The sequence below is a fragment of the Astatotilapia calliptera genome, chromosome 5 (genome assembly GCF_900246225.1).
Source record: "Astatotilapia calliptera chromosome 5, fAstCal1.2, whole genome shotgun sequence".
In the NCBI taxonomy this organism is placed as follows: Eukaryota; Metazoa; Chordata; class Actinopteri; order Cichliformes; family Cichlidae; genus Astatotilapia; species Astatotilapia calliptera.
Genome location: NC_039306.1, coordinates 27,932,068 through 27,958,537, shown reverse-complemented (window position 1 = coordinate 27,958,537; position 26,470 = coordinate 27,932,068). Strand labels below are relative to the sequence as shown.

Sequence of the window (26,470 nt, the reverse complement as noted above, 5' to 3'; positions counted from 1 at the left end):
AGCACAAACTTTCCTATTGTGCTCATCGCCTGCTTCAGAGGGGCTCTTTAACACAGCTTGGGATAGAATATGTATGGCCCACTGGATGATCTAATTTTCAAATAATTCTCCCTTTGTCCTGACAGTGGACTTCAAACGGAAAGAGACGGGCCAAACAATCGACTTCAGAGATGGCACTGGAAACAGGAGAATGGGCACGCTAGTGTATCCCCCCCAACAAATGCACTTTCCATACATCAAAAGACGTGTCAAAATGAGCCGGGCTCATGATAATCAGATGGTCGATGGGGCAGGGTAATGAAATTTGGAATTAAGTGGAATCAAAGCGAATAAGGAACTCCTGGACATCAAAGGGAGCACGGGTGAACCGAGCTCCTCTTTATCAGAAATGTCACTAGCCGTATGATAATCAGTTTTCATGATCGCTACTATTGTATGTGCAGACTTCAAACACGATGAGCGCCGAGGCTTTATCCGTCTCTCACACGGTGCAGCTGGGCTCTGGCTGTGGGAGGGGAAAGTTTGATTGGAGCGGTGGAGGAGGAACGGGGGGGTTCAGCCTCTCCCACCAGTTTGAGACTGATCTGTTTTTCCACAGTGAAGGTCACCAGCTGTTGACCTCGCCTCACCCCATAATCCCCCCTCATTTTCTCCTCACCCCTTTGCTTCCTTCCTTCTTTCTTTCCATCCCTTTCTTGCTCTTATTGCTCACTGTTGCCACTGTCTGTTGCTCTGGCCCATGTGTGCGTTTGTTATTTGTGTTGTGTGTTTGCGCATGTGTGCTCATCCTTAACCATTTCTGCCACTGTTTATTCAGGTGGGCCACTGTGGTTTGAACCCTCCTACATCCCATACACCAATAAATGACTGTGTGTGTGTGTTCATCTGCTGGCTGCAGGCTAGAAAAAGAGGAGGGATTGACCTTGTTTTGATGAGTTTGACTGGTAGAGCACCTGCCACCTCACACTTTCCGTGAAGCACGCACACGCACTGCCCTTTTAAATATAACACTATCAAACTCTTAAAAGGTCAAGTGAATTGATTTAAAGATGCTGCACGTGATTTGGTTAAAATCTCTCTGTCCCTGATGTTTGATAAGTAATAAGCTGCCTAACTTCCAAGAAGACCATGACCTTTTATTAACCGAATTGGTTCGACATGGTGATAGTGTGTATTATCAGATTTGGAAAGAATCTACAGTAAATCTGAATGAGGCAGGCCACGTGACAGTACTCTTAGGTTTGGATCATAGACTGTGTTTAAAAGCCACTGTGGATTTTTGAACGATTAACCTTAGCATTATGAAGAATGTGATGTGAAAGAACACTATTTTAGACCAGAAGGTGCAATGCTAAGCTATCAGCTACTGTCAGCTAGTGTGAAGCCTTAAGTGGGGTTTTGTTGTTGTTGTTGTTTTTCATTGCTAGTTTGCTGTTTTGAAACCATACATGAGATGTGCTCCTTTCTGAAAAACCGTTTTGTTTAATTGTGGCCATTCTAACTTAATATTTCATTCATTATTTCCTGGAATGAGTGACTTAGCCTAACAACTTATCGGGAAAGTCTTGCCCCCTCCCTGATCAGACGATTGGCTTCATTTTTCAGACCTATATCCGTGCTGCCTATCGCTGTACCTTCAGGGTTCGTACGGGTGCTTGAATTTGACCCTGAAAAAGGCGTATGAACCCTGTACCTTACAACAGGTTGCATCGTCTACCAGAGAATTACATTAAGATGCTCCAAAAAGCACCAAAATCCAGTACTGTGACTGGAATTAGGAGAGATGCAGCTTTACAGACAGTACCTGACGAAGGAGGGGAATTAGCTTCCAGCTATATTAATTTCATGATAGACGTTCAGCGATTAGCATTATGATGCAGCAGGACTACTTTTGGAGCCATGAGAGGAACTGTAGTTTTGTGGCACTCCAGACAGCTTTGTTTAAATTCAAGAGAAAAAAGAAGTTGGTGTCATTTGCTGGAAAAAGGCTCTTGGGAAGTTGTGATTAACTAGTTAGAAGCATCAAATGGTTTTGCCTTACAAGGTGATGTCAAACACGTTGCTTGTGAAAGCTAAAAAAAAAAGCCTCTGTCATGTAGCAAAGATCTCCCTTGAGTGGTACGTGTCAGATGATGAAGTGGCAGTTTGCTTATTGCTCTGCCTTTTTGTGTTACTCTGTCGTGTTTCCTAACTTTTTAAATGTTTTGTTTTAGTTTTGTAAAAACAATGGATGTGGTACTAAATGGATCCCCTGACCCTAGTTAGCACCTAGTCATGTGTCAAACGTGTCATCCAGCAAAAGCTTTCATGTACACTCAGATTACACAGGCCTTCAGTCTCCAGACACACACACACACACACACACACACACACACACACACACACACACACACACACACACACCACTTTGGTTGCAACACGGATAAATGTCAAATATCACACTCCATCAGTCTATCTCACTCTTTATTATATCACTGTCTTTCTCAACCTCTCTGTGTGGAACACGTCTGCTCCACAAAATAAAGTCAAGTCAAGTCAACTTTATTTGTCAATTCTGCCACATGTACAGGACATACAGAGAATAGAAATTTCGTTACTCTCAAAGAGCACAGATGTGGAGGAGGTCAGAATAGGGTAAAGAGAGTCACCCTCATTTCTGAACAAGAGCTCTAAACAGGACAGCCTGAGAGGAAATTCAGTCTCCTTTCAGGCTTCTGGCTAAACCAGGCTAGCACCCACTGACAAAGCTCGGCGGAGATCGAGGTTTCCTTGTGTGAAAACTCCCTGGGTTCATTAGGACCTTTAAAGTAACTCCTCTCCCCATTTCACAGCATACCAAGATTTTCCTTCAAGTGGCTCTGGTTCATCACTGAGGCCCCATCCATCAGACAGATTTTGTGGCTGTTTTTTTGTCCTTGGGAGTTGTTTAAAGAAGACCAGCCTCTGTTTGGAAGCACTTAAAGTACTACATTTTGTGGTGGATGAAGACCACTTTGTTCTGTGTTGTCATTCTCTCACTCTCTCTTCCCGAATGGGCTTACAGAAGCCAGTGGGTTTGGAGTGGCTTCCCTGATGGGAAGAGTACACAAAGTTTAGGTAACAGTGAGGACCACACCTTATGTCTTCTGTTTGTGTTCTTTATTTTTCAGACATCATAATAAGATTCGCAGTATTGATGGCAGGCGGACTGGGGAGCTGCTTTCTGTGGAAACCCTGGACCTGAGCAATAATGACATTACTGAGCTGCGAGGACAGTGCTTCCCTGCAGGCCTCCATATCCGAGATCTGTAAGTAGCATCTCAGAGGATTCCTGTGGCACGTCATGCACCAGCTATTTAATTAAAACAAAATTAATTAATTAGTAAAGATAAATATGTTATTTATTATATGAGGAAACTTTAGTTCTGTAACTAATATTAAGTGATGTTAATGGACATGCACATGCAAAATAACATGTTTTCCAAATATAAGATTTCTAACAAACCTCACTGTGGCTTCCCTTTGTTCAGGTACCTCAGTAACAACAAGATCAATGTGTTGGAGCTCGGAGCTCTGGACCATTTGGGCGAAACCCTACAGGTTCTACGACTGAGCCGAAACCGCATCAGCCAGATCCCCGTGAAAGCCTTCCAGCTCCCGAGGCTCACCCAGCTGTGAGTGCCACTGGATTTGATCAGTTTTAACAATGTAGGCTAGTGTGCTGACAAGCTTGAGCTTTGATCTGTCAAAACAGTTCACCCTGCAAAAACATTACGCTGTTGTCATATCATATTTAGGCTGAAAACCGAGCGCCTTTCCCAATTGTAGTGTTTGGAAACTACACAGAGATGAGCCTTTTCCCTGAGAAGGAGCTTCTAGTGTCTGCTGATTGAGCTGTGTGTGTGTTTAACATTTAGAGTGCTGTTAGTGTGAGCTGTACCACTAGGGATGGATAAGACCTGACTAGGTAAACACCAGAGCCATATTATTGGTGATTTATTGCCTTCTTCCATATCCCCCAAAGTGGTTAGTTTAGTCCCCACACCATGCTCCTTTATCTTCGTCAAACTTCCCTCTAGCATAACGGTGAGGTAGACCCATTTGTAGCTCAACGCCTCCATTCTGGAGAGCAAAGGGACTCGCGTAATGGGAGTCTCTCTCCATTGTGGCTCCAGTAGTTTCCCCAGGTGCCTTTTGTTGGACATGGGGCCCCAGTGACACTGTATCACCACATGCTAGAGGTGATGCACATGAGACACAAAAGAAGCTTTGTGAATGTTTATCTTTGAAAAAGCTGAAGGCTTTTACAGCCTACACACACGCACACACACACACACACACACACACACACACACACACACGCACACAGCGGCTGTACAGATTCATTGTTACATCCACAGGCACCTCAGGCTTTTTATACAAAGAGAAAATGAGTAAAGTTTTTAATCATCTCACTCTGTCTTAATTCAAGGGGTAATAACACATGTAGTGTACAACCCTGGCCCCATACCACCACCAATGCTTGATAAATGCCTTTGCTGAATAAGGGCAAAACAAGGGGAAGATGTTTTTTCTGCTGCTTCTCTTTAAAATGGTCTTCTGTTTACAGTTATCTGTTTTGTCCTACCACCTTTCAGTGAGCTGAACAGGAACCGTATACGCCAAGTGGAGGGTCTAACCTTCCAGGGTTTATCCAGCCTGGAGGTGCTCAAACTACAAAGGAACAGCATCGGCAAACTGACTGATGGAGCCTTCTTTGACCTGGCTAAGATGAAAGTCCTGTACGTACTAAACATGACCTTTAATCATACCAAAGAGAATCATTTATTTAAAACTATTATCCGACTGGTTTTGTTTTACTTTCACAAGTTCTCCTGCACAGCAGAGGACAAATCCGAATAGTTGGAAAAAAAAAATCTAATTTAAAGAATTTGGGTGCTGCAGTTAGTTTGGAGCGAGCACTATCTGATTGGCTAATCCTATTTGCACTCATTTACTGCCATTACAGGAATACTCACTGACTAAAAAAGATCTTTTTGTACCCTTACTGGAACTTTCTCACAATTACACTTTTCCCCCCTCCACCCAGAACTTTTACATAATCACTTAAATTACACGCAAAATAACAGAGTAATGCTCACAAATTGCATTGTAATTTATGTCACAGTAATGTGGTGAAGTGTTGTGAGATCAACAGATTCTCACTGCAGTATCTCTGTGTCATGCAGGCACCTGGACTACAACAGCCTGACGGAGGTGAACAGTGGCTCGCTTTACGGACTGACTTCCCTGCAGCAGCTGTTCCTCAGTAACAACTCCATAGCACGCATCAATCCTGATGGGTGGAAGTTCTGCCAGAAGCTAAGGGAGCTGTAAGTACCAGCATTCAAATTAGCCCGAACGCACACTCTCTTGCCAGATGTACCGCTAAAACGTTTCACCGGAGAGTGGTTAAATATCCGAAAAACTCAGCTTGGTAACGACAAAAAGCGTATATATCAGTGCAGTTTGCAGTTTTTAAAATAAAGGTTTAAATGCTAGCTCTTAAAGTTTCCACTAACACTAAATGTGGATTCTTAAAGCCTCGAGAGCCCAACTCTTTTGACCTGCCACCCATATCATCATCACCATCTCCCTTTCAGGGTTAAACGACATTTTGTTTTAACACTCAGTACGCTTACACTATTCTTAGGATTAAGCCTGTTTATCCCATAATTAGAGCTGGGCTCAACAGCACTCGAGCGCTTCGACATGAGTTTTTGTGCTCCGTGTGTAAACCTGCGGCAAACCGGCGTGTAAATCCTCCGCTGGATGTTGTGGTAATTACACTGAAGGATCACCTTCACTGCCTTTGTCTGCCGAGTTATTATCTGAGAGTCTTTCCTGCACTGTTGACACGACTGTCGTAATGCCGCTTTAAAGTGCTTCGCTCAGCTGAGGCGTTGCTAACTACGAGGTAGCCGGGGCTATCTGTGGCGCCTATGTTTGTTTATGTGTAACAGTCAGAATGGATAAAGTGGTAGATGGTGATCGCGCTAGTTTGCTCTGGGTATCTCAGCGCCGCTTCCTGTACGCTCCCAGCACACGTTTCTCCCAGCACCACACCTTTCCACCAGTTATATGATTTTATTATCTGCGTTTTGATGACCCTCACGGCTGATAGAAGTGAGTGACTCGTCTTTATGAGAAGCCTTGTTATTGCATTCCCGATTCGCCGGGCTGAACTGGTCATCAGGGAGAATCTCTGCACACATGACTAGTCAAGCAAACCTGAGACAGACAGAGAGGGCAATAAAATGCACAATACTGCCTTTGAGCACTGTTTGAAAGATACCGTTGTAAGATTTATTATCAGTGGTAATCAGGATTTGCCATAAAAACCACGAAAAGAAGAAACATTCTTAGAAGTCTCTTCAAGCTGTAGTTTCATTTCTTTTCTTTTTTTTCCTTTTCTTTTTAAGATTGCAAGTAAACCATCTCTCTGAATTCCTAAAACAGGGGAAATCCCTTGGAAACCCATGCAGTGTCGACACCCCATTAGTATGTTCCTCAGGCCTTTTAATAAAAAAGAAAAGATTTAGAGGCTGGATGTGAATATGAGCAACATTTTGAGGGTTCCAGGACACGAGTAGCAGTTTATTCCCCTGGGGTTTACCACACGCTTAAGTAGTCTTATAAACGGAGGTTGTAGACATGCTGAGTCCCAACCCAGAATTTCTTTTCTTTCCTGTCAGACGATGCGAAGCTCATTTAAGCTCTGACTTCTGCTAAATCCATTCTCCGTTAACATCATGCGGTGTGGAAAACCGTACAATGGAAAAACGCATCATAAACTGGCAAATGGTCATCGAATGGGCTTTGAAACTGAAGTATAATGATGTCGTGAGCGGTCTCAGTGGTCTGCCAACCTTCCAGACCTCACACAGAATATTTCTCTCTGTCTGTTCTGTTTTTTTCCCTCACTTTCTCTCTGTCTCTCCTCTTCTTCTGTCTCTATTTCTTTCTCTCTCCAGGAATTTGTCTTACAACAACTTAACTCGTCTGGATGAAGGGAGTCTGGCAGTGCTCGGGGATCTCCACACCCTCCGTCTGGGCCACAACTCTATCAGCCACATCAACGAGGGAGCCTTCAGAGGCCTCAAGGCTTTACGCATCCTGTAAGTACACCAGCCCACCCCCAACCACCATTACCAAGCCCTAAACAGACCCCTAACTCACACATTATGCCCCTGCTGACCATAAGGTTAAGACGTGCCACTTGGGAGCAGTGAAAATTGAGATGCTTAATTTTGTTTTTTGCCTGGGTGACATTTGATAGTTAATCTCATGAAGTCCCTTCGTTTGACATAGGAAAGAGGGAGCTGTTGGCTTTCAGTGAGGGTTTACTGTCATTTGTATTCATGTCTTTTACAAGGTGTCTATTGTCATGGTTTCTGTAGCAACTTCTTACTTTTTTAGTGCCTTTTTTCACTTTGTTTCTTCAGTTTTGTCTGGGGCGTTTGTTTTGTCTCCAAACACCCAGCAATCTTGGATCTAAAAGGGTTCTGTGTCACTCGGCTCCCTTGAGATCCTTCCTGGCTTTTTTGAAGCCATGAATGAAGATAGAGGATTTTTTTTTCCTTTCCCTGATCCACCATGTGTACAAAAAGCCCAAAGAAAGAAAAGGGGAGAACCACAGGGAGAAAGCCGGTGGATAAATCCAGCAGAAAGACTTGGGGGTCTTGGTCCCTAACCAAGGTCTTCTTGGCTGAGCTGTTCACAAGAGAGCCAGAGAGGAGAGTAATACCAGAGCTTGCTAGAAAGGCTCTCTGACAGCAGGGTCAGAAGCCAAGGCACATAAGGCTTCTCCCTCTGCTGGCACGCTGGATGCCAGATAACTAGCTACAGAGGGTGGAACAGGGAGCTTTCACTGCCATATCTCAGCCCTTCTCATGTTTTTCTTTCTTGTCTTTAATTAACCGCTTTGTTTCATTTGGCTGCACACTTTCAAAGCCCTCTTAATGCCCATTTCTTCCCCTCTGTTATTCTAAGTGTGTTCTGTCATCTCCTAACGATATCCCACAATACATATAATCTCTGTCTTAATTTTGGAATTTTTTCCTCCTCTCTTGTACTCCTTCTGCTCGGTGTCTTTGAGGCAGGCCTAATCTAATCAGCAGTGGGGAGGACGTGCATAGGCTGGGCCCTGAAAAGGAGCCGGGGGAGCTTTAATTGGGCCGGAGTGGCTGGTTGCGCTGGCATGGGGCTGGAGCCTGAAACGGGGTGTGAAAGCTCCAAACAAGCCAGCCTGCCCTCTAATTCGGCCACGGGGGTCGTTGGCTCATCGGGGCCCCCCTCTCCGTGCCCCCATCTCTCCCTCACTCTCTCTCTCTCGCTCGCTCCTCTACTCTGCAGCCCCCGCCGCTGCCCTTGCTTTAACAAGGCAATAGCCTTTAACATCCACCCAGCCAGAAAGAGTAGGAAATTGGCAGCTCCAGTCCAGTCAAACAGACACAGTCATCAGCGCAAAGTGAAAAGAACCAAAAGGGGATAAGAGATGCTTGGAAAGCAAATGGGAGGAGGAGTGGAGGTGGCTATTGTGGTGGGGGCGGAGGGGTGGGGCTGACCATTAACCCCGAAGGCCCTTTCTCAAGTTTGAGGAAAGTCTTTTTTTTTTTCTTTTTAATGGCTTGGAGAAGTTCTCAGACTCTGCCGCTTGTTCTTTTTGATCACCATGCAGCAGGGCGGAGCGGTGGCCCCTCTGCAGCTATGACTTCACTGAAAGAGGTAGCTCTCAAGCAGAAGCATTCAGCAAGTGTTCGGAAACCCCCAACTTTCGTTCACTCAATCTCTTCTGTCTTTGTCTGGCCATGACTAAGCTTGGCTGCTAACCCCGTCGGCACTCTTGGCTGCGCCGTACCTGCCAGCATCGGACTTGCAGTCCGAACTGTCTGGCTTCTGGCATTGTGTTCTTGCCAGTCCCTCTACGCCATCATGAATTATACATGTTTCCCTGCACTAGGGTTTGCCTCAACACACCAGCGCGCATGCACACGTTTTCACACGCACACTCCTTCTCCACCCCTCTAAGGAAAGAATATGCTTGGTTGGCAGAGCAGAGCGGGAGAGGGGCTCTTTAAGCCAGGTGCAGCGGGGGCGAAGGGGGTAACCCGTGACTTCCAAGAGCAGCTTCTGCCAGGGCTGTGAAGCGCTTCAGCGCTGCCAGGACCAATCCCTGTTCCTCTCCTCAACCGCCTTCCGCCGTTCTTATCCTCCTCTTTTCTCTCATTCTCCACAGGGAGCTGGACCATAACGACATCTCAGGCACAATAGAGGACACCAACGGGGCCTTCTCTGGATTGGACAGCCTCATCAAGCTGTGAGTGTCTCCCCTCCTTTTCATCCCTCAGCCCTGGCCTGCCACTGTCTCTCTGCTCTCTTCAGAAAACAAAAATAGAGAAAGCGAAGGGAGCCGCCTCCTTTTCTTGCATCCCAAAGCCACTCCAGTTTAAGTTTGTTTAGAACTTTGAGACACTATCACGACCCCACACTTTACTTTGAAAAAAACATGCTCACACTGAGCAACAATTTAAAGGTCCCCTCTTTATTTAGTTTATTAGTTTTTTTTCTCCTCATCCTATAGAGGCCACTTTCTCTTCAGTTCATTCTAGCGTTCATCTTGTGATTTGATTGTAAGCTTTATGGGCAAACTGGGTTCTCTTTGCTGATAATGGCTGGAAAAATGAGTCATGTTTTTAATTACTCATTGGTGCTTTCAAACGCCTTGTATAAAGTTCAATATCAAAAGTTAGTAAGCTTAGAAATTACAGAGGCGTGAAGTTTCTGGCAATGAGCAGCAATCATCAACCCACAGGATGAAAAGATGATGTCCAGCCAAGATGGTTCCCAGTGTGAGCACCGCTGAAAGAAAGAATGAGAGAAAGAGGGGAGAGAAAGGGCTTTTCTTTGAGCTGGCAGGGGTTCGCTCCCCAATAGGCGAAGGACTATTTCTCCTCCATAGCCGCACTCCCTCTCATCCCCTCATTCCCAGTCTCTGTTGTTAAGAGCTGAGAGAGGGTGAAATTGAGGGCCGCATTCAGTCATCAAACATCAAACGCCTCATGAGCCCCGCCCTCTGACCGTGCCCCTTTTGTCACGCCGTTGTCGGAAGCTGCCTGATGCATCCCAACGCTGGCAAAGCGAGCCATGGGAAAAACAAGAGAGAGAATCTTACATCAAAGTGTCCATTACACACACAGAGTTCCCATTTTAAAACTGTTTTTAAAAAGCTGCGTGGGAATGCCGCCACATGGGATGGAAGTGGATCTTACTGTTCAAAAGATGATTTTTGGATTTGATTCAGTTACAAGTGCATGTGACAGCTTCATTGAATTCCTTTAAAAACAAAAAATTATACCGTTATCTGTGTGACAAGACTGCCATTTGTTTGTGTACATGTGGACGAGTTTGAACACTGGGCTCTTCTTTGTGAGCCAGCCAGCCATGTCTCCTCTTCCTGCGATCCAAAGGCTACGACGGGTATGAAGAGGTGGCAGTGGCGGGATGAAGGAAGGGGATTAAGACCCCAAATCAGAGCAGCTAGACTTTGGGCTTGACAGACACTGAAATGATTACACGTATGTCCTGTTCGCGGGGGGGCTTTTAGATTCTAATAAAGATAAAAGTGGTCTTTGAAGAGCAGCACAGAGCCCAGGTGCCCCCGCCCACCTCCACATCCCTGTTCCATCCCCTTTACCCTTCCTCTTGGCTAATCTCCACACAGTTCAGGTTTCCAATAACCCCCCCCCCCCCCGTCAGTCTTATCAGATTCAAACCGGCTAATTGTGCTTCTCTCTCTGTTTTGTTCTCTCTTCTCATCCCCTTTCCCCAAAATGTTCCCTCCTCCCTCTTCCTCTCCCCCCTTCTTCATATATTGACACCCCTCGTGTTTGGAAACGGCAGGACTCTGTTTGGAAACAAGATCAAATCCGTGGCCAAGAAGGCCTTCTCTGGCTTGGATACCCTGGAACACCTGTGAGTATCCCAGGAGAGAGAGCGGAAGAGGGGAAAGAGGGGGTGGAGTGTAAGGGGGTGTGGGTTTTGTAAAAGTAGTTGGCAGGGGGAGGCTGCTAGCGTCGTGGTGAAAGAGAATGATATCGGTGTGGGTAACACTAATCTGTTCACACTTGATGAAACAGTATTTAATATTTCAACAGGAACTTGGGGGAGAACGCTATTCGCTCCATCCAGCCCGACGCCTTCACTAAGATGAGGAACCTCAAAAGCCTGTGAGTTTAACACGGTTCTTTCTGGTTCTGAGTGTGCTTACAGAACCTGCCTGCAGCAACTCACTCACAAATACAGAAAAGGGTACAGTGCACGTGACATATGCTTGTCTGTTCCCTCTCCTCCAGTCTCATTCAAAGCAACAGCTTGCTGTGTGACTGCCAGCTCCACTGGTTGCCCGACTGGTTGGTGGCACGTGGTTTGCAGGTCGGTATCAATGCCACCTGCGCCCACCCGGAAAGTCTGAAGGGAAAGAGCGTCTTTGAGGTTCCGCCCAGCAGCTTTGTGTGTGGTGAGTGTGTGTGTGTGTGTTCTCTGGTTACATGGCTGTGTCATTGCTTTGTGAGGAGTAGGAGGCGTTCAAGGCACAGATGGGCCACATACATGGGCTCCGCTGTCCTGTTATTGACACATTTGCATGTATTTGGGTAGTGTTTTTGTTTAGTTCTGCGATAAACTCTCCAGCAACATGATGTCAGTTTTTATTTTCCCTTTTTACATTCAGACACCTGCTGAGCAACGCTTGTGATAATATCCTCACGCTTTTTAAACACACTTTATTTCACCCGCTGCCTTTTTTTAGACGACCTCCCCAAGCCTCAGATCACCGTACAGCCGGAAACCACAATGACAGTCCTCGGCAGTGACGTTCGTCTCACCTGTACAGCTGCCAGCAGCAGCTCCTCCCCCATGACCTTTGCCTGGCGCAAGGACCAGGAGCTCCTTCGTAACGCTGAGATGGAGAACTACGCCCACGTGCGTGCTCACCACCAGGCTGCGACACCAGATCTGCCGGGCGCAGGAGGAGGAGGCGTGATGGAGTACACTACGATTCTCCACCTGCGCCGCGTCACTTTTGCCCACGAGGGTCGTTACCAGTGCATCATCACCAACCACTTTGGCTCCACCTACTCGAGCAAGGCCAGACTCATCGTCAATGGTATGTTACGTCGTTAATAGCTTCTTTGGGTCACTTTTATTCATTTATTAAAACAGACGAATTGTTTCAGCTGTTTATATTATTCAACTGAATTTCAAAATTATAGGGCCCACAGTGAGTTTGTCTTTCGCTACAATAAAGTCCCCTTCCTCTCTCTCACTCTCTTGAGCGTCCTCTCCTCTAGGCTGATATTTGGAACAAATTGATTTAGCTGCATGTCATCGCTGACAGGCTTGATCTATTCTGCGCTCTGGCAGGGAACCAAACTCTGAATAAATACTGTCCAACTGCAGAAAAGCAGTGTGAAAAAGCCTCCATCAGACCTCTTAACCCTTGCTGTAGCCAAGTGCTCGCTCACAGCAGATCCTGTCAGACTGAATTTAGCATTTTGGCAGTTATTTACCTGGTTGTTGCTTTGGCTTACTCATGTATAAATAAAGGTTTCCTGCTTTTCTAACTGAAAGTTTCTTGATTTGAATGTCAGCAGCAGCTGGGAAAATGAATGAGCAGCTCTGTAATCCTTTACAACTGCTGTTGCAGTTCTACATCCTGCTCGGGTAGACTGCCTATATGTTTGTAAATGAGGAAATTACTCAAACTATGAAGTGGATTGTCAACCTTCCTACAATATATAAAGGTCATATTGTTTTGATCTGCTAATACTGAAGGAATTTTTCCATCCGTAGTTCTTCCATCCTTCATCAAGACTCCCAGGGACAGCACCATCCGAACTGGCCACACCGCCAGGCTGGAGTGTGCTGCAGAGGGTCACCCGGCACCTCAGATCGCCTGGCAGAAGGACGGCGGCACGGATTTCCCCGCCGCCCGCGACCGCCGGATGCACGTCATGCCCGACGACGACGTCTTCTTCATCACGGACGTCAAGCCGGTGGACATGGGCGTGTACAGCTGCACTGCCAAAAACACAGCTGGCACCGTCTCTGCTAACGCCACCCTCACCGTACTGGGTAAGAGCTGGGTTTGGTCAGTCCGAAGCAGAATGAGAATCTTTATATTTTGCTTTCTCGCCAGCTGTGGCCTTGCTGCAGGTCAGGGGTCAGAGGTCACAGTTAGGGGTCAAAGGAGGGGATCGAGGGGGATCACAGAGGGGAGTTTGTTAGGCATTTACACCACACACACACACACACACACACACACACACACACACACACACACTCTCTGTGAGGGACAGTCATGGCTGCTTCACTGCAGGCCTCAGTGCTCCCAGTTTATTGGCTGTTTTACACTGTTAAACAGAACAGAGCTTCTCTCTTATAACCATCTCAGCACATAGATCATCATTGTCCTTTGTCTTTGAACTGAGCAAAACAACCCACTGTTGTATACAGATGGGATATATTTTTACTTATACATTTTTAATTGACCTTTTAAATTAATCTGTAACATACCCGCAAACATTTAAAACACTGCTTTAGCATAACATTTGCATGTTGTCAAGTTTTAATCTACAAAGCACTACAAAATACTGAAACAAGATACCGTAGAACCACTCTGAATTTCTAATCTTTGAGTTTAAGTGACGGAGAAGGAGGGGTAGTGTGTAGTCAAGGGGCCCCTAACTGAAAGAAAGTGGTGGGGGAAGAAAAATGGGAGCCAAAGAAGAACTGCAGCGGTGGAGTGTGAGTGCGCATATGTAGGGGGAGGAGGTAGTTAAAAGGGATTTAGAGAAAATAAGAGGGAGGGCAGAAAGAGAAACAGGGAGAAGGAGGACGAAAATATTGATAGACGAGAACACAACTGAAGTGGGTTAAGTGAGATGTCTTAATCTGTGTACATCCCACTGTGAAGGGAAGTGCTCACTCTGAGAGGAGAGGCCACCCTTAACACGCACACCATCGCTCAGTCCAGTGTGCTTCATTCACTGAAATGTGAAGCTGGCAAGGAAACAGAAAGGTCCTCTGAAGAGGATCCTGCCCCAGAGGAAATGTTTGTGCTCCAATCAAAAAGCTTTTAAGTTTCAGGAAACTTCGGACTTTATCAGCATTGTGTTTGAGTAATAAATATCAGTCTTAGAAGACGGATAGGCTTTCAGTGGCTGGACATGTCCGTTTGTGCTCAGGCTGTCCAGCTGAATCACCACAATCCGGTAGTCTGTCATCAATACAGTGAACAGAAAGGTGCTAAAGAAAACCGTAGAACCACCAAAACCGTAGTTCTAGAAATCCTTGGGCTCTTTTTATGAGGAAACTCATCACCCCACTTTTCCACAGAAACGCCCCACCTGGCTCAGGACCTGGAGGACCGCAGCATTACTGTCGGGGAGACGGTGGCGCTGCAGTGCAAAGCTCTCGGCAGCCCGCCCCCGCGCATCACCTGGCTGCACAACGACCAACCGCTGCGCCCCTCCGACAGACACCACTTCACGCCGGGAAACCAGCTGCTTGTCATCGGCTCCGCCTTGCTGAAGGACGCCGGGCGCTACACCTGCCTCATGTCCAACACTCTGGGCACAGAGCGCGCCCACAGCCAGCTGGTGGTGACTGAGCGCAGGAACGCTTGCGCCACGCCGACAGGCCCGAGCACCGTTACTATAGGGATCATCGTCATCGCTGTGGTTACGAGTATTGTGGTGACATCGCTGGTGTGGGTGTGTATCATCTATCAGACGAGGAAGAAGAGCGAGGAGTGCAGCGTGACCAACACAGGTGAGCTCAGAATGACTTCTTTTTGCTTTTTTAATTTGTAAGTTAAAAACACATTTAATCTAAAAATGAAGAAACCACTAAAACTTCATGCAGCCCACAGTTCTGGCTCTGATGTCTGCCTCTTTTCTCTCTCCCAGATGAGACGATCGTTCACCCAGATGTATCCAGCTACCTCTCCTCCCAGGGGACTCTGTCCGAGCGGCAGGACATGTGCATCCGTGTGGAGACCGGCGGTGGCCCTCAGCCCAACGGACACGTTGTAGACACCACAGGTACCGCTAAATTTCGCTCTCTGCTTCCAAATGTTTGCGCTCTCCCCGGCAGTTTCTCCCACGTCCCCTGGTGGGTTACGTAATGATGAGACGAGCGCTGCTGTAAAGCTGTAAAGACCTGCTCAGTGTCAAAAATAATCACAGGAGACGCCCTCAGCACAATTTTGACATGCATTTGTTGACTTTCTGCCTCCAAATCATTTATTTGTTTCCCCGTGGCTGCCCGCAGGTTTCGACAGCACAGTGCTGTGCACAGATTGTATGGAGAATGGCAACAGCTACTCCAAAGATCCCAACTACCTGGCACACGGGTTTGGTCCTGCTGCAGGCATGGAGTACCAACAGCAGCTTATTCCACCACCCTACTCTTACTGTTACCCCGGGGAGCAGCACGACACTGGGTCACACACAACCCCACTCTGCAATGGGACCCCCAGCAGGATCCGAAAGAACTCTGAAGGATCAGTGTTTCCAAAAAACCATAATACAACACTGAACCAACACGATAGAAAAGGTACGGTGATTAGTGTAGTGAGTTTAACTGTACTTATCCAGCCTTATCCCATAAATCCACTACTCTTCTTAAAGCTCCACACTGCCCTGATGGAATAACAGTTTTATCAGGTGATGCCATGAGAAGCTATCAGCCATTCTGGAGTCTTCTTTCTGCAAGTGCCTTTGAATGTGATCTTTGATGGATTGTCTCCTACCAGCATCTGACACTGTATCATAGTTACATGCCCAGAGCCCCTCAGGATATGTATCTCCCTCCTGATGATGCACGCCCAGGCCTGTTCTGGGCTTCAGCTCCTTTAGTTATATAGCAGTGGTATTGGCCTTTGAATACCAATTCTCACCTCCACACAGCTCTACACACACATTCCACTGACTCGCTTTCTTCCAAAGCCGAGCACATATTTGTCTTTGTGCGTGCCACGTCACTGACCCCGCCTGTTCCTTCTCTGTTTCAGCAGTGAGCAAAGCGGGACAGACCAAGACATCGCAGGAAGACTCCTTCCACAAGCCGGTGAAGCTGGCCAGCGTGACGAGCCACGGACACATCGACACGGACTGCGAGCCTGAGCTCAGGCAGACTCTGCTGTCCAATGGACACGCCCTCAGAGCCTCTCAGAATGAGAGCGCCTCTCTAAGGAGAGCCAGTGACTAGCAGCCCCAAAAATGTGGACCGATATATACCATAATTTTTTTTCTTGCACTGGGAAATAACCTGCTACCTCATATCGAGGCAAACGGTCCCGAGCCTCCTGCATCTGAACTGACGGAGGAGGGGGGATGGGCATCCGGAGTTTGAAGGCGGAGCTTGTGTGGGGGGCGTCCCATCTGAGCGTATCAGCTGTACATAGTTAAAAACCTTCCTTTGGGAGGTGGCCGCTAAAAAAAATAAAAATAAAAATTTTAGCTGCAAAAAAGAGGAAAAAAAAAAGAAGAAAAAAATGTGACTTGCATTTGAAGCATGTAAATGTGGGGAATCTTGTACAATATGTATGTGCAGGGGGACTAAAAAGAGAAATATGCCTTTTGGACTTTTTTTTTGACTGTACATAAGAGTTTTCTTATATATTATATAACTTTTACAAAAAAGAGTGTTTAAATATATGTGCATGGCAAAGAAAGGAGTGATGGTATTTTTATTTTTCTTACAACAAGAAAAAAAAAACAGCCTTTTTTCAGCTTTTACCAACATTCAGCTGCAGTGCCTTATTGCATGATCAAAGAAAACTCAAGTTGTAATAGCATATATCCAGAGACTGTTTCTGTGAGAGATCCTGGTACACTTTTTATCGCAAACAAAACACTTGATCGCACTTGAATGTTTTACCTTTTTTTTTTTTTTTTTTTTTGCCAGCTATGGCCTTACGGAAACAGCTCGCACCACCGTTTTTGTATGAAGGAAGAGCTCGGATGCTGATTATTTAGGTACGTTAGATGTTGGTGCGAGTGGTGGGATATCAGTTAAAGCACTTTTTTCTTCACTTCACAAACATGCAGACTGTGTGTACACGATCCACCGGCAGGAATGCAGTAGCCTCCTCTCTGAGGAGACGTTCCGCATATCTCGACGCACTAAAGTCAACAGTACATACTGTACCCTTAAGGCTCTTCCACCTGTTTCACAACACTACACGTTTACTGCAAAGCCGCTCTCATCGGGTTGGGATGAATGCTTCACGTGTTTTAAAGAGGACTTACCGTATTATGCTTTTTGGTATTTCCTTTTCATATGCAGATGTACGTGGAAACTGTTACAGTGTTGGATGCTCGTATTAAACATAGCCAAAGTTTTCACATAACGAGGTCAGTGCATGTAGAAGTAATCCCTGTGAGCCCAAAGCTCAGGCTTCAGACTGCTCGGTTTTCACCCACCTGCTGTTCAGACACTCTGTTTGCCAGAGGATGATTTGAGGGGGCTGCACTTAGGCCCAGTGTACAAACCTAAATAATTGTTTTGAACTGTGAATCGTGCAAAGCTGCTCAAGTCAATGCCAATAATTTTTTACAAAATTAGATCAATCGATCTAGAGAGAGAGAGAGATCTGCAATAAGCATAATAGGTCCTCTTTAAGTTCGATTTTTTTTTTATTTGTCCCAGAAAGTGACTTTGGTACAATTCTGCAACCACATGTGGCTGCTAACAGCTAACAGCTGTTGCTTGGAAGCTGCAAAAGCCAGTAATAATCTCTCAGTGCAACTGCGTGACACCTGTCATGAGTTACGGCCCACATTCATAACCGAAGCTGCAATTTTTGGATGTTTAATTGGCCGGCTGCCCAACTGTTTTTTTTCTCTTCTTTTTAATAATAAAATCTGAATGCTATGGAATTAGCAAAAGATGCATTGTGATGTTGTGTCATTCAGTTACTGCTGTAATATGGGTCGACATCCGGGGGGGAAGCTGGGGTACGGGGTGGTGCATTTGGGAGCAAAAGATGGCCAGTACTCCACCTGAATCACTGCAGTTCAGTAATAACGATTCATGCCTGAGGTGGATAAAGGTGCAGCTCACTCCTGTGAACAGTTAGGGAGGCTTGTGAAAAGTGCCGTAACCAAACTTTGGGGGGTGAACTGTCACAGTCCCTGAATGCTTTGGTACCATTCAACATGAATACACCAGTGGCCTTATCAAGGTAAGCTGGAGGACATGCTCCTCTGGTTACACCTGATAGCACTTACTGAGGTGATTTTTACCAGCAAGACCAATCAGAGAGTATGTTTGTTTTTTTTTCCTCCTCTTCTTTGTTTTTTGGGCTTTGGGAAAGCAACCCCCGTGTAGTAGGTAAAAGGGACTCGAAGGAGCGAGGGTGCAGTTCATATCCTGAGTAATTTATTGATGCAGACTGTCTGAAACCGTTGTCCCAATGTCAAAGTTAAAACAGTGAAGTGTCTAACATGGCATTGAAGTGTCTAATAAAAATCCCATTTTGCTATTATTACAAGTGTTGGGCCTGTTTTCTTGCTCATATAAAAAAAAAAGCACACACATAGGGAGGATGTTTCGACAATATCACAAACAGCTGAGTTAGCATTTAACGCTGCTCTCCTGTCACAGCGGTTATGGAGAAGCCATCAATTCAAATGGAGCATGCACAAAGACATGAAATCCAGAGTCCTTGAGCTTCAAAGTAGTCAAGTAGCCACGCACGCACGCACACACACACACACACACACACACACACACACACACAGAGAGAGAAAGCTAATCTTCCAACCAGGAATGTCTCTTGGCTCCTTGGAGCTGCAAAGACAGCAGGCTTTTTTTTTTTTTCCTTCTGCGGGCTGTTAAAAATATTTGCTATTGAGTCGAGTCTGACTGAAGGTCAGGATGTGCATTCCAGATGGACGTTTGTCACCAGATGATTGACGTGCCCCTGGCCGCGGCCTACACCAATCACACTCCGACCATTGTTGTGCTACAGCCTAGTGACAAGCAGCATGACAAACAGTCCCACCTGTGAGGACATTTGTCTTCTCGTGCAGTTTTACCTTCCAGACCGGCTGCTGACAGATGAGAGGAGCTAATTCACTGAAAACACACTGATACCTAACTGTTCTTCCATATGCCAGCTAAATAATCCTTCAATAAGATGTATTGGAGCATTTTTTATTAAGTTGTCCTCTTCTTTTAAAAGCCTGAGGAGCAGGGAGGGGGTGCGTGAATACTTGTAAAATTTAAAAAGGCCACACTGGAAATCACATCACGCAACAATTTAAATTAAACTCAGAGATTCTCTCATTCATTTCCAAACTTTTCTTATATCTCGTCCTCGTGGCCGGGTCGCGCAACACTTCTGTGGTCCAGGAGTTGGAAACCGCTGCTCCAATAAACAAGATCAAAGCCGGAGTAAAAATGTGCACGGCCTTACCTCTGCTTGATCCAGTCATGCAGATCGGTTCAGCTGTGGGACTGGACCGCTGATATCACACAACCTCAGCAAACAAAATCAAAACCATCTGCTTAAATGAAAGAGCAGAAAATGAAGCTTCTTTGTGAAATCTGGTGTGCTGATCCCTTCAGTGAGTGTATCAGAGCACAAGTGATTTACATAGCCAAAATCAGCATGTTTACCAGTTTCATGACTTCTAATCAGGTCGATCACTTACTCTAATTCTGTTTGACTTGAATGTTTGTACATTGTGGAGAATGCAGTTGCTCAGAGCGTCCCACAACATACAACTGCCATAAGAGGAAAAGCTAGCATGGCTTTCTATAACTGCCTATCAGCACCGCTAATGTGCAGCACTTGACATCAAAACATGGGGATGTTAAGCAAGTGCAAAATTTCAGAGAAGCAGCCATTTTTTATGCAAACTACCCCGTTTTCAGAAACTCAACAAGTCAACTGGTTTATAAGCAGGTTTCTAGCCCATGAAGCCCATTCCTTCTTTCTCTCTTTACAAAATAAGCAGATAACAGATCTGGAGTGTTTGGTTGCTGTTCAGTCGAACTTCATTTGAGTTCCAAAGAGACACTGATACTAGTGAAGGAGGTCAACAAAAGGTTAAAAAAAAAAAAAAGCCTTACACAAACCTATAAGAGAGACAGCAAAATGCTTAAGCAGTGGCCGAATCAAAAATCTGATCTATTCATAAATAAAAGATCTGAAGAGCCGGAGATGACAAAGTGCGTGATTTTGTTAATAAAAGGCTTCTACTGTTCTGGGATTCTACAAGAAAAAAAGGACAAAAAAAAAAAAGGCTTTTGCATGTGGATGAGGTCAGCTTTGCTGCAGCAGGATTGTAACAATGGTGAGATAGTGCTGTGTCTCTCTGGTGGGTCTTTAAAGCAGGTGGCTTAGTCCAATAGAGAGGAGAAAACGCTAAAATGACCATTAAACTATGCAGAGTTCCAGAGAGTCAAAGAAAGCCCCAAACCTCACTCGAAAGATACAAAGACCGTTTTTAATCACATAACTCATTCTCTCACAAACACGTGAAACATAAATGGTCCCAGTCACTGCTGACTACAATGACTGCGTTGTCCTAGGTGATACAGTGTTGCTTCATTTCAAAAAATTCTGTGGTGTTTTGAGTGCCTAATCAATAAGTATGAATGTGGCACTCTGGGTAATGCAGTCATCCCCGTGAGCGTCTCCTCTCTGCCTCATTTCAAAGGACTCAGCAGGATGCTGGATCCTCCATTTCCAGAGACGATTTCCCTGCTGTTCTGGTTCTCTCCATCAGGTCAGGACTCAGGACAGTCACAGGTCGTGCTGCTATAGCAGAGTGCGGCGGACCTTCTCATAGGCTCCGAGGAAGATGAAACCGCCCACGCTGATGAAGGTCATCCTCGGTATGCTACCAGCAAACAGACTGGAGAAAGGGGAGAGAGCAACATGTGCTTCTTAAAAAAAAGATATCTTTGCAGCATTTGTCAAAATTGCGGTACAGTAATGCATTTGAGACGCTACAAGACTATCTACAGCGCTTCTGTGCAGGATGAATGGAGTCCTCAATATAAAGAGCAAAATGTCAGTCCACTAATGTTCGCTTACTGTCTAACAACGTAAGATTGCCTTGTTCGTGACACCCTGTTTGTGAGCTAGAGTATGTTTTTTAAAAAAGAGAACACTTGGCGTTTTGTGCAGCACACTTCATCCGTATTTCAAGGGCGTGGTTAGAGGAAGGACTAGATTTTCTTACACTCAGACGTGTGATCAACTCTCATAAAAGTGTGCTGCAGCTTAAATGACTGCCATGAAAAAGCGCTGTGAAAGGAGGGGCCCGGAGCGTCTCGTGTCCAGCTCTGCATGGTGTTTGGGTGCAGAGGGGTCGATGAGAGCGCCTCAAACATGAGGCCATGTTAGTGAGCCACTTTCACAAAGAGCAAAGGCTGGGGCCCGTGTTACAGCGACCGAGGCTCAACGAGGAGCTGCTAACATTGGTGGTGGTCAAAGGATGTGATGGGCCATAAGAGTCTCCCAAGATACCCCCCACCTCCTGCTACACACAGCTGTTTTTGGGATTAGGCTTCAAGCCTCCACCCAAGTCCTCTCTGGAGCTCTCACTCCCCCCACCTACCTCCTTCTTGCTCTCTCTACTCTCTCTCTATGTGACTGATGGCCAGATGACATCTGCACATGTCTCTCTGCTGTCCATCCATCCATTTCTCTGTCTCTCCGCTCAGCGACGTCCCCCTCAGCTGGCTCACTTGTTTGGGGATTTCTCCTCTGACTCCTATTCGTGCTGCGTCATGCACTTCTAAGACACGTGCTCACTCGGTCCTGTCAGTTCATCCGGCTTTTTGTGTCCGTCTCTCCATTTATTCCCCCCCCCGCTTCACTCTGTCTGACTTTCTCGCAGTGCATTTGCCTACCAACACCTTCTGTCTGCCAATACGCCCCCACGCTCACAAGGTCTGGCCCAGTCCAAGCCAGATGAGAAGTATTGTGTGCTGGTGGATGTGTGCTTGTGCTCGCTTGTGTGTGTGTGTGTGTGTGTGTGCGCGCACGTGTTTGAAAAAAACAAAACTGTCGACGCATGCAACATGTCTGTCTCCATTCATCATCCGTGTGGGTGTGTTGGCACTTGTGTTCCTGTCCACTTTCATTTCTAGAGAAACTTTTGAAATATTGCAAAGTTTAATTTGGTTTTCATCAGCCTTAAAAATGCTTCTTGAATGCAAATACATCACACACACGCACAAATCAAAAGAGAAAGAAAATAATTCTGAAGAGCTGACAACTTCTGGGCAACCTGACCAGGCCGGTTTTGTGCTTAGGCATCACATTTTTAAGGTTTCAGGTTTTCATAGAGAAGAAATTAAAACAGGACTTCCAGCTAGCAACTGAGAGGTAAAGTATGCAGATTATTTTCCATATCACATTTCAGAACTTCACACCAGCTTCTGCTGCAGAGCCACCCAGTCCAAGATTTGCTATTACTCACTATTAGAGGAAAAAAAAAAAGCTGTATTAATGACACAGCTACTGCGGCGCTCCGCTGTGCATTTACTATACTGATGTTAGCATTTAGCTCAAAGCTCTACTGTGCCTAACCATCGGCCCTGCATGTTCAAGTGGAACAGAAGATCTTCCTACAACAGTCTCTGTGTAAGCTCTGTCATCTTCCTTTCAGTGCCCTACATGAAGCTTCTATTTCTGGACACACACACATAGTTAAGTGCAGCTCTTTTGAGAAATTTGAGATCAGAGGCCATGACAGACTTCCTACTTATGATATTTTCACGTTGTCCGTTGTAAAGTTATACAAGTGTCCAAGCATGCCAGGGATCTTCCAAACATCCCAACCATTCACACGACTCCACCTTTAAGAATGCTCCAGGCCTAGGTCGCCCGGTCTCAACAGACGGCTTAGCTTTGCATGGCTGGCTTTGATAAGTGTGTGAAACCGAGAGGAAGTTGGAAGTGTGAGAGACCTTATACAAGTGTGTTTATCCAAGCATGAACCGAACTGCTGCAAATAAACACGGGACATTAGTCAGAGGCTGTTGCCCTGCCCTTCGACGTGCTCTTTCCATCTCGGCACGGCTATCTATCACCATCTGCTGAAACAAAAGTCGCAGGCTTGCACCGGGGGAGTGCTGTGCATTGCTTACACCCTGATATCAAATACAATCCAAAGCTAATCAAAACCCACTGACAGAAGTAACAGAGGGCAGGTGGAGCGCCTAATGACAACACAGATCCCTGTGTATTCCACTCAACCTTCTCCATCATGTGATGGTCCGATAGCCGCGCTGCGAGGAATGAACTAATTTTAAACTCAGCGCTCATGTTTTGTCTCAGCTCTCTGCTGCCGTTACATTTCCTGTCTGGGATCAGGCCCACCTGTGGACGTCAGAGCAGAGCCGGAGCTCAAATATTCCCCCTGGGACTCCTCGACATCACGGCCTGGCCATTCACAGAGAGCCGTCATCCCCCTATTGTCGGCCAATCGCCTCTCCCGAGGAACCGGGCTAAATATAGTTTCAAAGCTCGGCAGGACAGTATGGAGGAACCGCCGTGAGCTCACGCAAAATGTTTTGGTTGCGGTGAAGAAATATGCCGGTGCTGCTTAAGAAGAGAGCGAGGGAGAAATCTTCAAATGTATCTGAAAGCAAATTTCTGGCAGACAGAATGCGTTCCATGAAAAAAATAAAATAAAAATAGCCGTCCTCGGAAACTCTTTGAAAGGATAAATTTAAGAGGAAAGAGGACCGACTCTAACATGTTTGGGTCTTCAACAAATCTGAGGAAAATCAATCTTTTTTATGTCCTTCTAGCAGGGAGTGGGTGTAGAAAAGTGGACGATAGCTGCAGAGACAAAAACAGACTCGAGCACACTTTCCCTTAAAAAACACTAAATAATCAGTGTCTGGAAAACAAATTACTCATCTGTAGTCACCCTGTTTCCTCTGTGTTATCTTTATCTGTTATATAACTATAACTGCAGTGATGGTGGACATTTTTCATCTGAACAAATAGCACAAACCACTGAGCCTCTAACAAGCACTTTCTGTGTTGTGTGAGTCCAAAACTATAAAAAAAAGAAAGAAAAAGAATAAGTGACATTTTCTTTAATACTGTTCAGTTCTCGTGAGAACTAACAAGTTTGAGACGTGGCTGAGGAATTCTGGAAGACAGAGCGCTACATGTATTTGATAAATCCTTATTTACGAGACAAAAACAGGGACAGGCTTAAATGATGGGCGGACAGCTGCTCATCATTGTGTCTTTGCAGCACAGCTTTACTGTTTCCTGCAACACAGCACGACTCCGTTCATGCTGTGTTGCAGGACCAATAACAGTAAAGTACAATTGCACTTTACCACAGGTTTCTGTGTGTGAGGTGAGAGCGTGTTACTTATTTGCTTTTCTTCTATTCTGGTTTGCACAAGGAGCCAATCAGAGAGCCTCGAGGACATGTTGCCCATTAGTGTTTATTTTGACATGACTCATAGCCGTGTTTGGTTATCCTGCAGGTTAGTGGGGTAGGCCAGTGAGCTGCACTGCTCTCTCCTAACCCGGGCTCTCTGGGGCATGGCACACACATGGAAGCACTTTAGAGCTTCACTACACAGCAATTGGGCCTATTACCATAATTACAGCTTTAAAGCCCCAGCAATCTGTATCAGGCATGCACCAGTGCAACCACCGGGCCACCGGGCCAAAACAGACCCCCCCATTCCTCCCTTTGTACTTAAAAAAAAACTTTTTAAACACTCTCCTTTGTTTCTGCATTTAATGTGTCTCTTAGCTACTCTCTTTGTTCTCATTCTTCACCTTCTCTGGTTACATCGCATCATGAAGGAGAAAAAAAAAGTGTTTGTCATTTTAAGCTCATGGTCCTTGTTCTCTGGGTGCAGCTGAGACACAGCTAAGCCCAGGATGATGATACAATGAGTAGAAGGAGAAGAAGAGGGAGACAAAAAAAAGATTTCCATGTGCTGCAGAGTTGGAGGCTGTAAACAGTTCTCCTGTGCTCCAGCAGGGACAGTGGGACTTGTAGTTAGGGTTTTTCCACGGGGGCCTGCCAACTATCAGCTCACTGAGATTTAATCAAGTCTCAGACGTGATCTTTATTAAAAATGATGCCCAGAGTGTTACCAATGTTTGAAAGAGGTTTTTAGGGAATCACCCTTGGCTCTGATTGGATTCCAGGACTGTGTCTGCTAAAAACAAACACAAAATTTGCCTGTGTGTGCGTGTGTTTGCGAGTCAGGGAGGGTGGAGAGCATTATCCTACTAGCGTTTGGCCCAGCCCCAAACCAAATCTGCTGCGAGCACTACGCCGGGGTGCATCCCGATTAAGCGATGGCAGCCTGTACACAAGCAGGCCTATTACTCACCGGGACTGAGGGTTTGTTTTAGTGCTGGCGGCCCTCTGTGGACCCCATTAGACCTGGCCTTTTGTCCAGTGCGCATCATAAACACATCAAAACACTTAAATAAACCCTTTCACTTGGCCCCTCGTAACACCTTAATCAATAAGGCGCTGCAGCAAGTCGTCAGGAAAAGCTTTTATACAGCTCATTTTTCAGCCGTGGCTGTAAATTCACGCTCCCTGGAGGAACCGCTCTATCAAACTTGATTACGCGAGGGATCGGGAGCCGGGTTAAATCAAATCATGTAAAATACGAGCTTTCTAAAGTGGCCTGGGATAAAATGGTTTGTGTAAAGAGGCTGTTTGGTTTTAAACAATCACAAGGGTCTTTGAATGTTTCACCAAAATCAAGATACACACACACACACACACACACACACACACACACACACTCACCCTGCAATGCCCCTACTCCTCCACACATCGTAGAGCACCAGTGGGATGTTGCCGCTCGCTGTGGTTGAGCCGGCCTGCAGAGAGGGAGAGAGAGGGAGAGTGAGTGAGTGAGACAGAAAGAGGGACCTGGAGAGCACAAATAGAGGTGCGATGACTGATAAATTGTCTCCCGTGCTTCCTGCTCCTCAGACAGACACCCTGTTTAGTCTTTCTTAGCCCAGCTTCCTCCAGCCTCCCCTTCCCCCCTCTTTCTGCTAATGGACAGCTGTGTCAGCGCAGGTGTCACCTCCAGCACCCGCTCAGAAACACACCCAACCAGCTGCCCACCCAAAAAAAACACACTCAACAAGTTCTCCTTGTCTCCCTCTCCTCCTGCCAGTCCGGTCGTTTTATTTATACTAAACGGATTAGCTGGCCAGAGAGTTTTGAATCCATCAGCGTGGAGCGTCACGGGTATGAGAGCGGCACGATAAGGCCACATTGGGTTAAGTGATGGTGGGTGGCTTCAGTTTAAAAGGAAGGAAGATAAAAATGGAAGAGGCAGTTGTGAGATTCGAATAAGCAGGAGGGAGCTGAGCACAGGCTTGAGGAGTTTGTGTGTTGGTGTGCGC

At 46.0% G+C, this 26,470-nt stretch overlaps 2 protein-coding genes across 3 annotated transcripts in view; one reads left to right on the top strand and one right to left on the bottom strand.

The window, feature by feature from the left end:
• lrig1 (leucine-rich repeats and immunoglobulin-like domains 1) overlaps positions 1-18,571 on the top strand; it is a 35,951-nt gene extending 17,380 nt beyond the window's left edge. The window contains exons 4-18 of one of the 2 annotated variants that reach the window (XM_026168666.1): positions 3,150-3,287; positions 3,510-3,653; positions 4,617-4,760; positions 5,208-5,351; positions 6,993-7,136; positions 9,257-9,337; positions 10,921-10,992; positions 11,175-11,246; positions 11,373-11,536; positions 11,828-12,184; positions 12,871-13,152; positions 14,416-14,850; positions 14,988-15,122; positions 15,352-15,636; positions 16,097-18,571. In XM_026168666.1, coding sequence (XP_026024451.1) covers positions 3,150-3,287; positions 3,510-3,653; positions 4,617-4,760; positions 5,208-5,351; positions 6,993-7,136; positions 9,257-9,337; positions 10,921-10,992; positions 11,175-11,246; positions 11,373-11,536; positions 11,828-12,184; positions 12,871-13,152; positions 14,416-14,850; positions 14,988-15,122; positions 15,352-15,636; positions 16,097-16,290 — 2,791 coding nt within the window. In that variant the 3' untranslated portion in view covers positions 16,291-18,571. Of the gene's footprint in view, positions 1-3,149; positions 3,288-3,509; positions 3,654-4,616; positions 4,761-5,207; positions 5,352-6,992; positions 7,137-9,256; positions 9,338-10,920; positions 10,993-11,174; positions 11,247-11,372; positions 11,537-11,827; positions 12,185-12,870; positions 13,153-14,415; positions 14,851-14,987; positions 15,123-15,351; positions 15,637-16,093 lie in introns of both variants that reach the window. The other variant, XM_026168665.1, reaches the window with a different exon arrangement.
• Positions 18,572-20,518: 1,947 nt separating this feature from the next.
• The window catches only part of slc25a26 (solute carrier family 25 member 26), a 50,988-nt gene continuing 45,036 nt past the window's right edge, over positions 20,519-26,470 (bottom strand). The window contains exons 10-11 of the mRNA XM_026168664.1: positions 25,860-25,933; positions 20,519-20,951 (exon numbers count right to left, since the gene is read on the bottom strand). Of these exons, the coding sequence (XP_026024449.1) occupies positions 20,855-20,951; positions 25,860-25,933 (171 nt within the window). The 3' untranslated portion in view covers positions 20,519-20,854. The remainder of the gene's footprint in view (positions 20,952-25,859; positions 25,934-26,470) is intronic.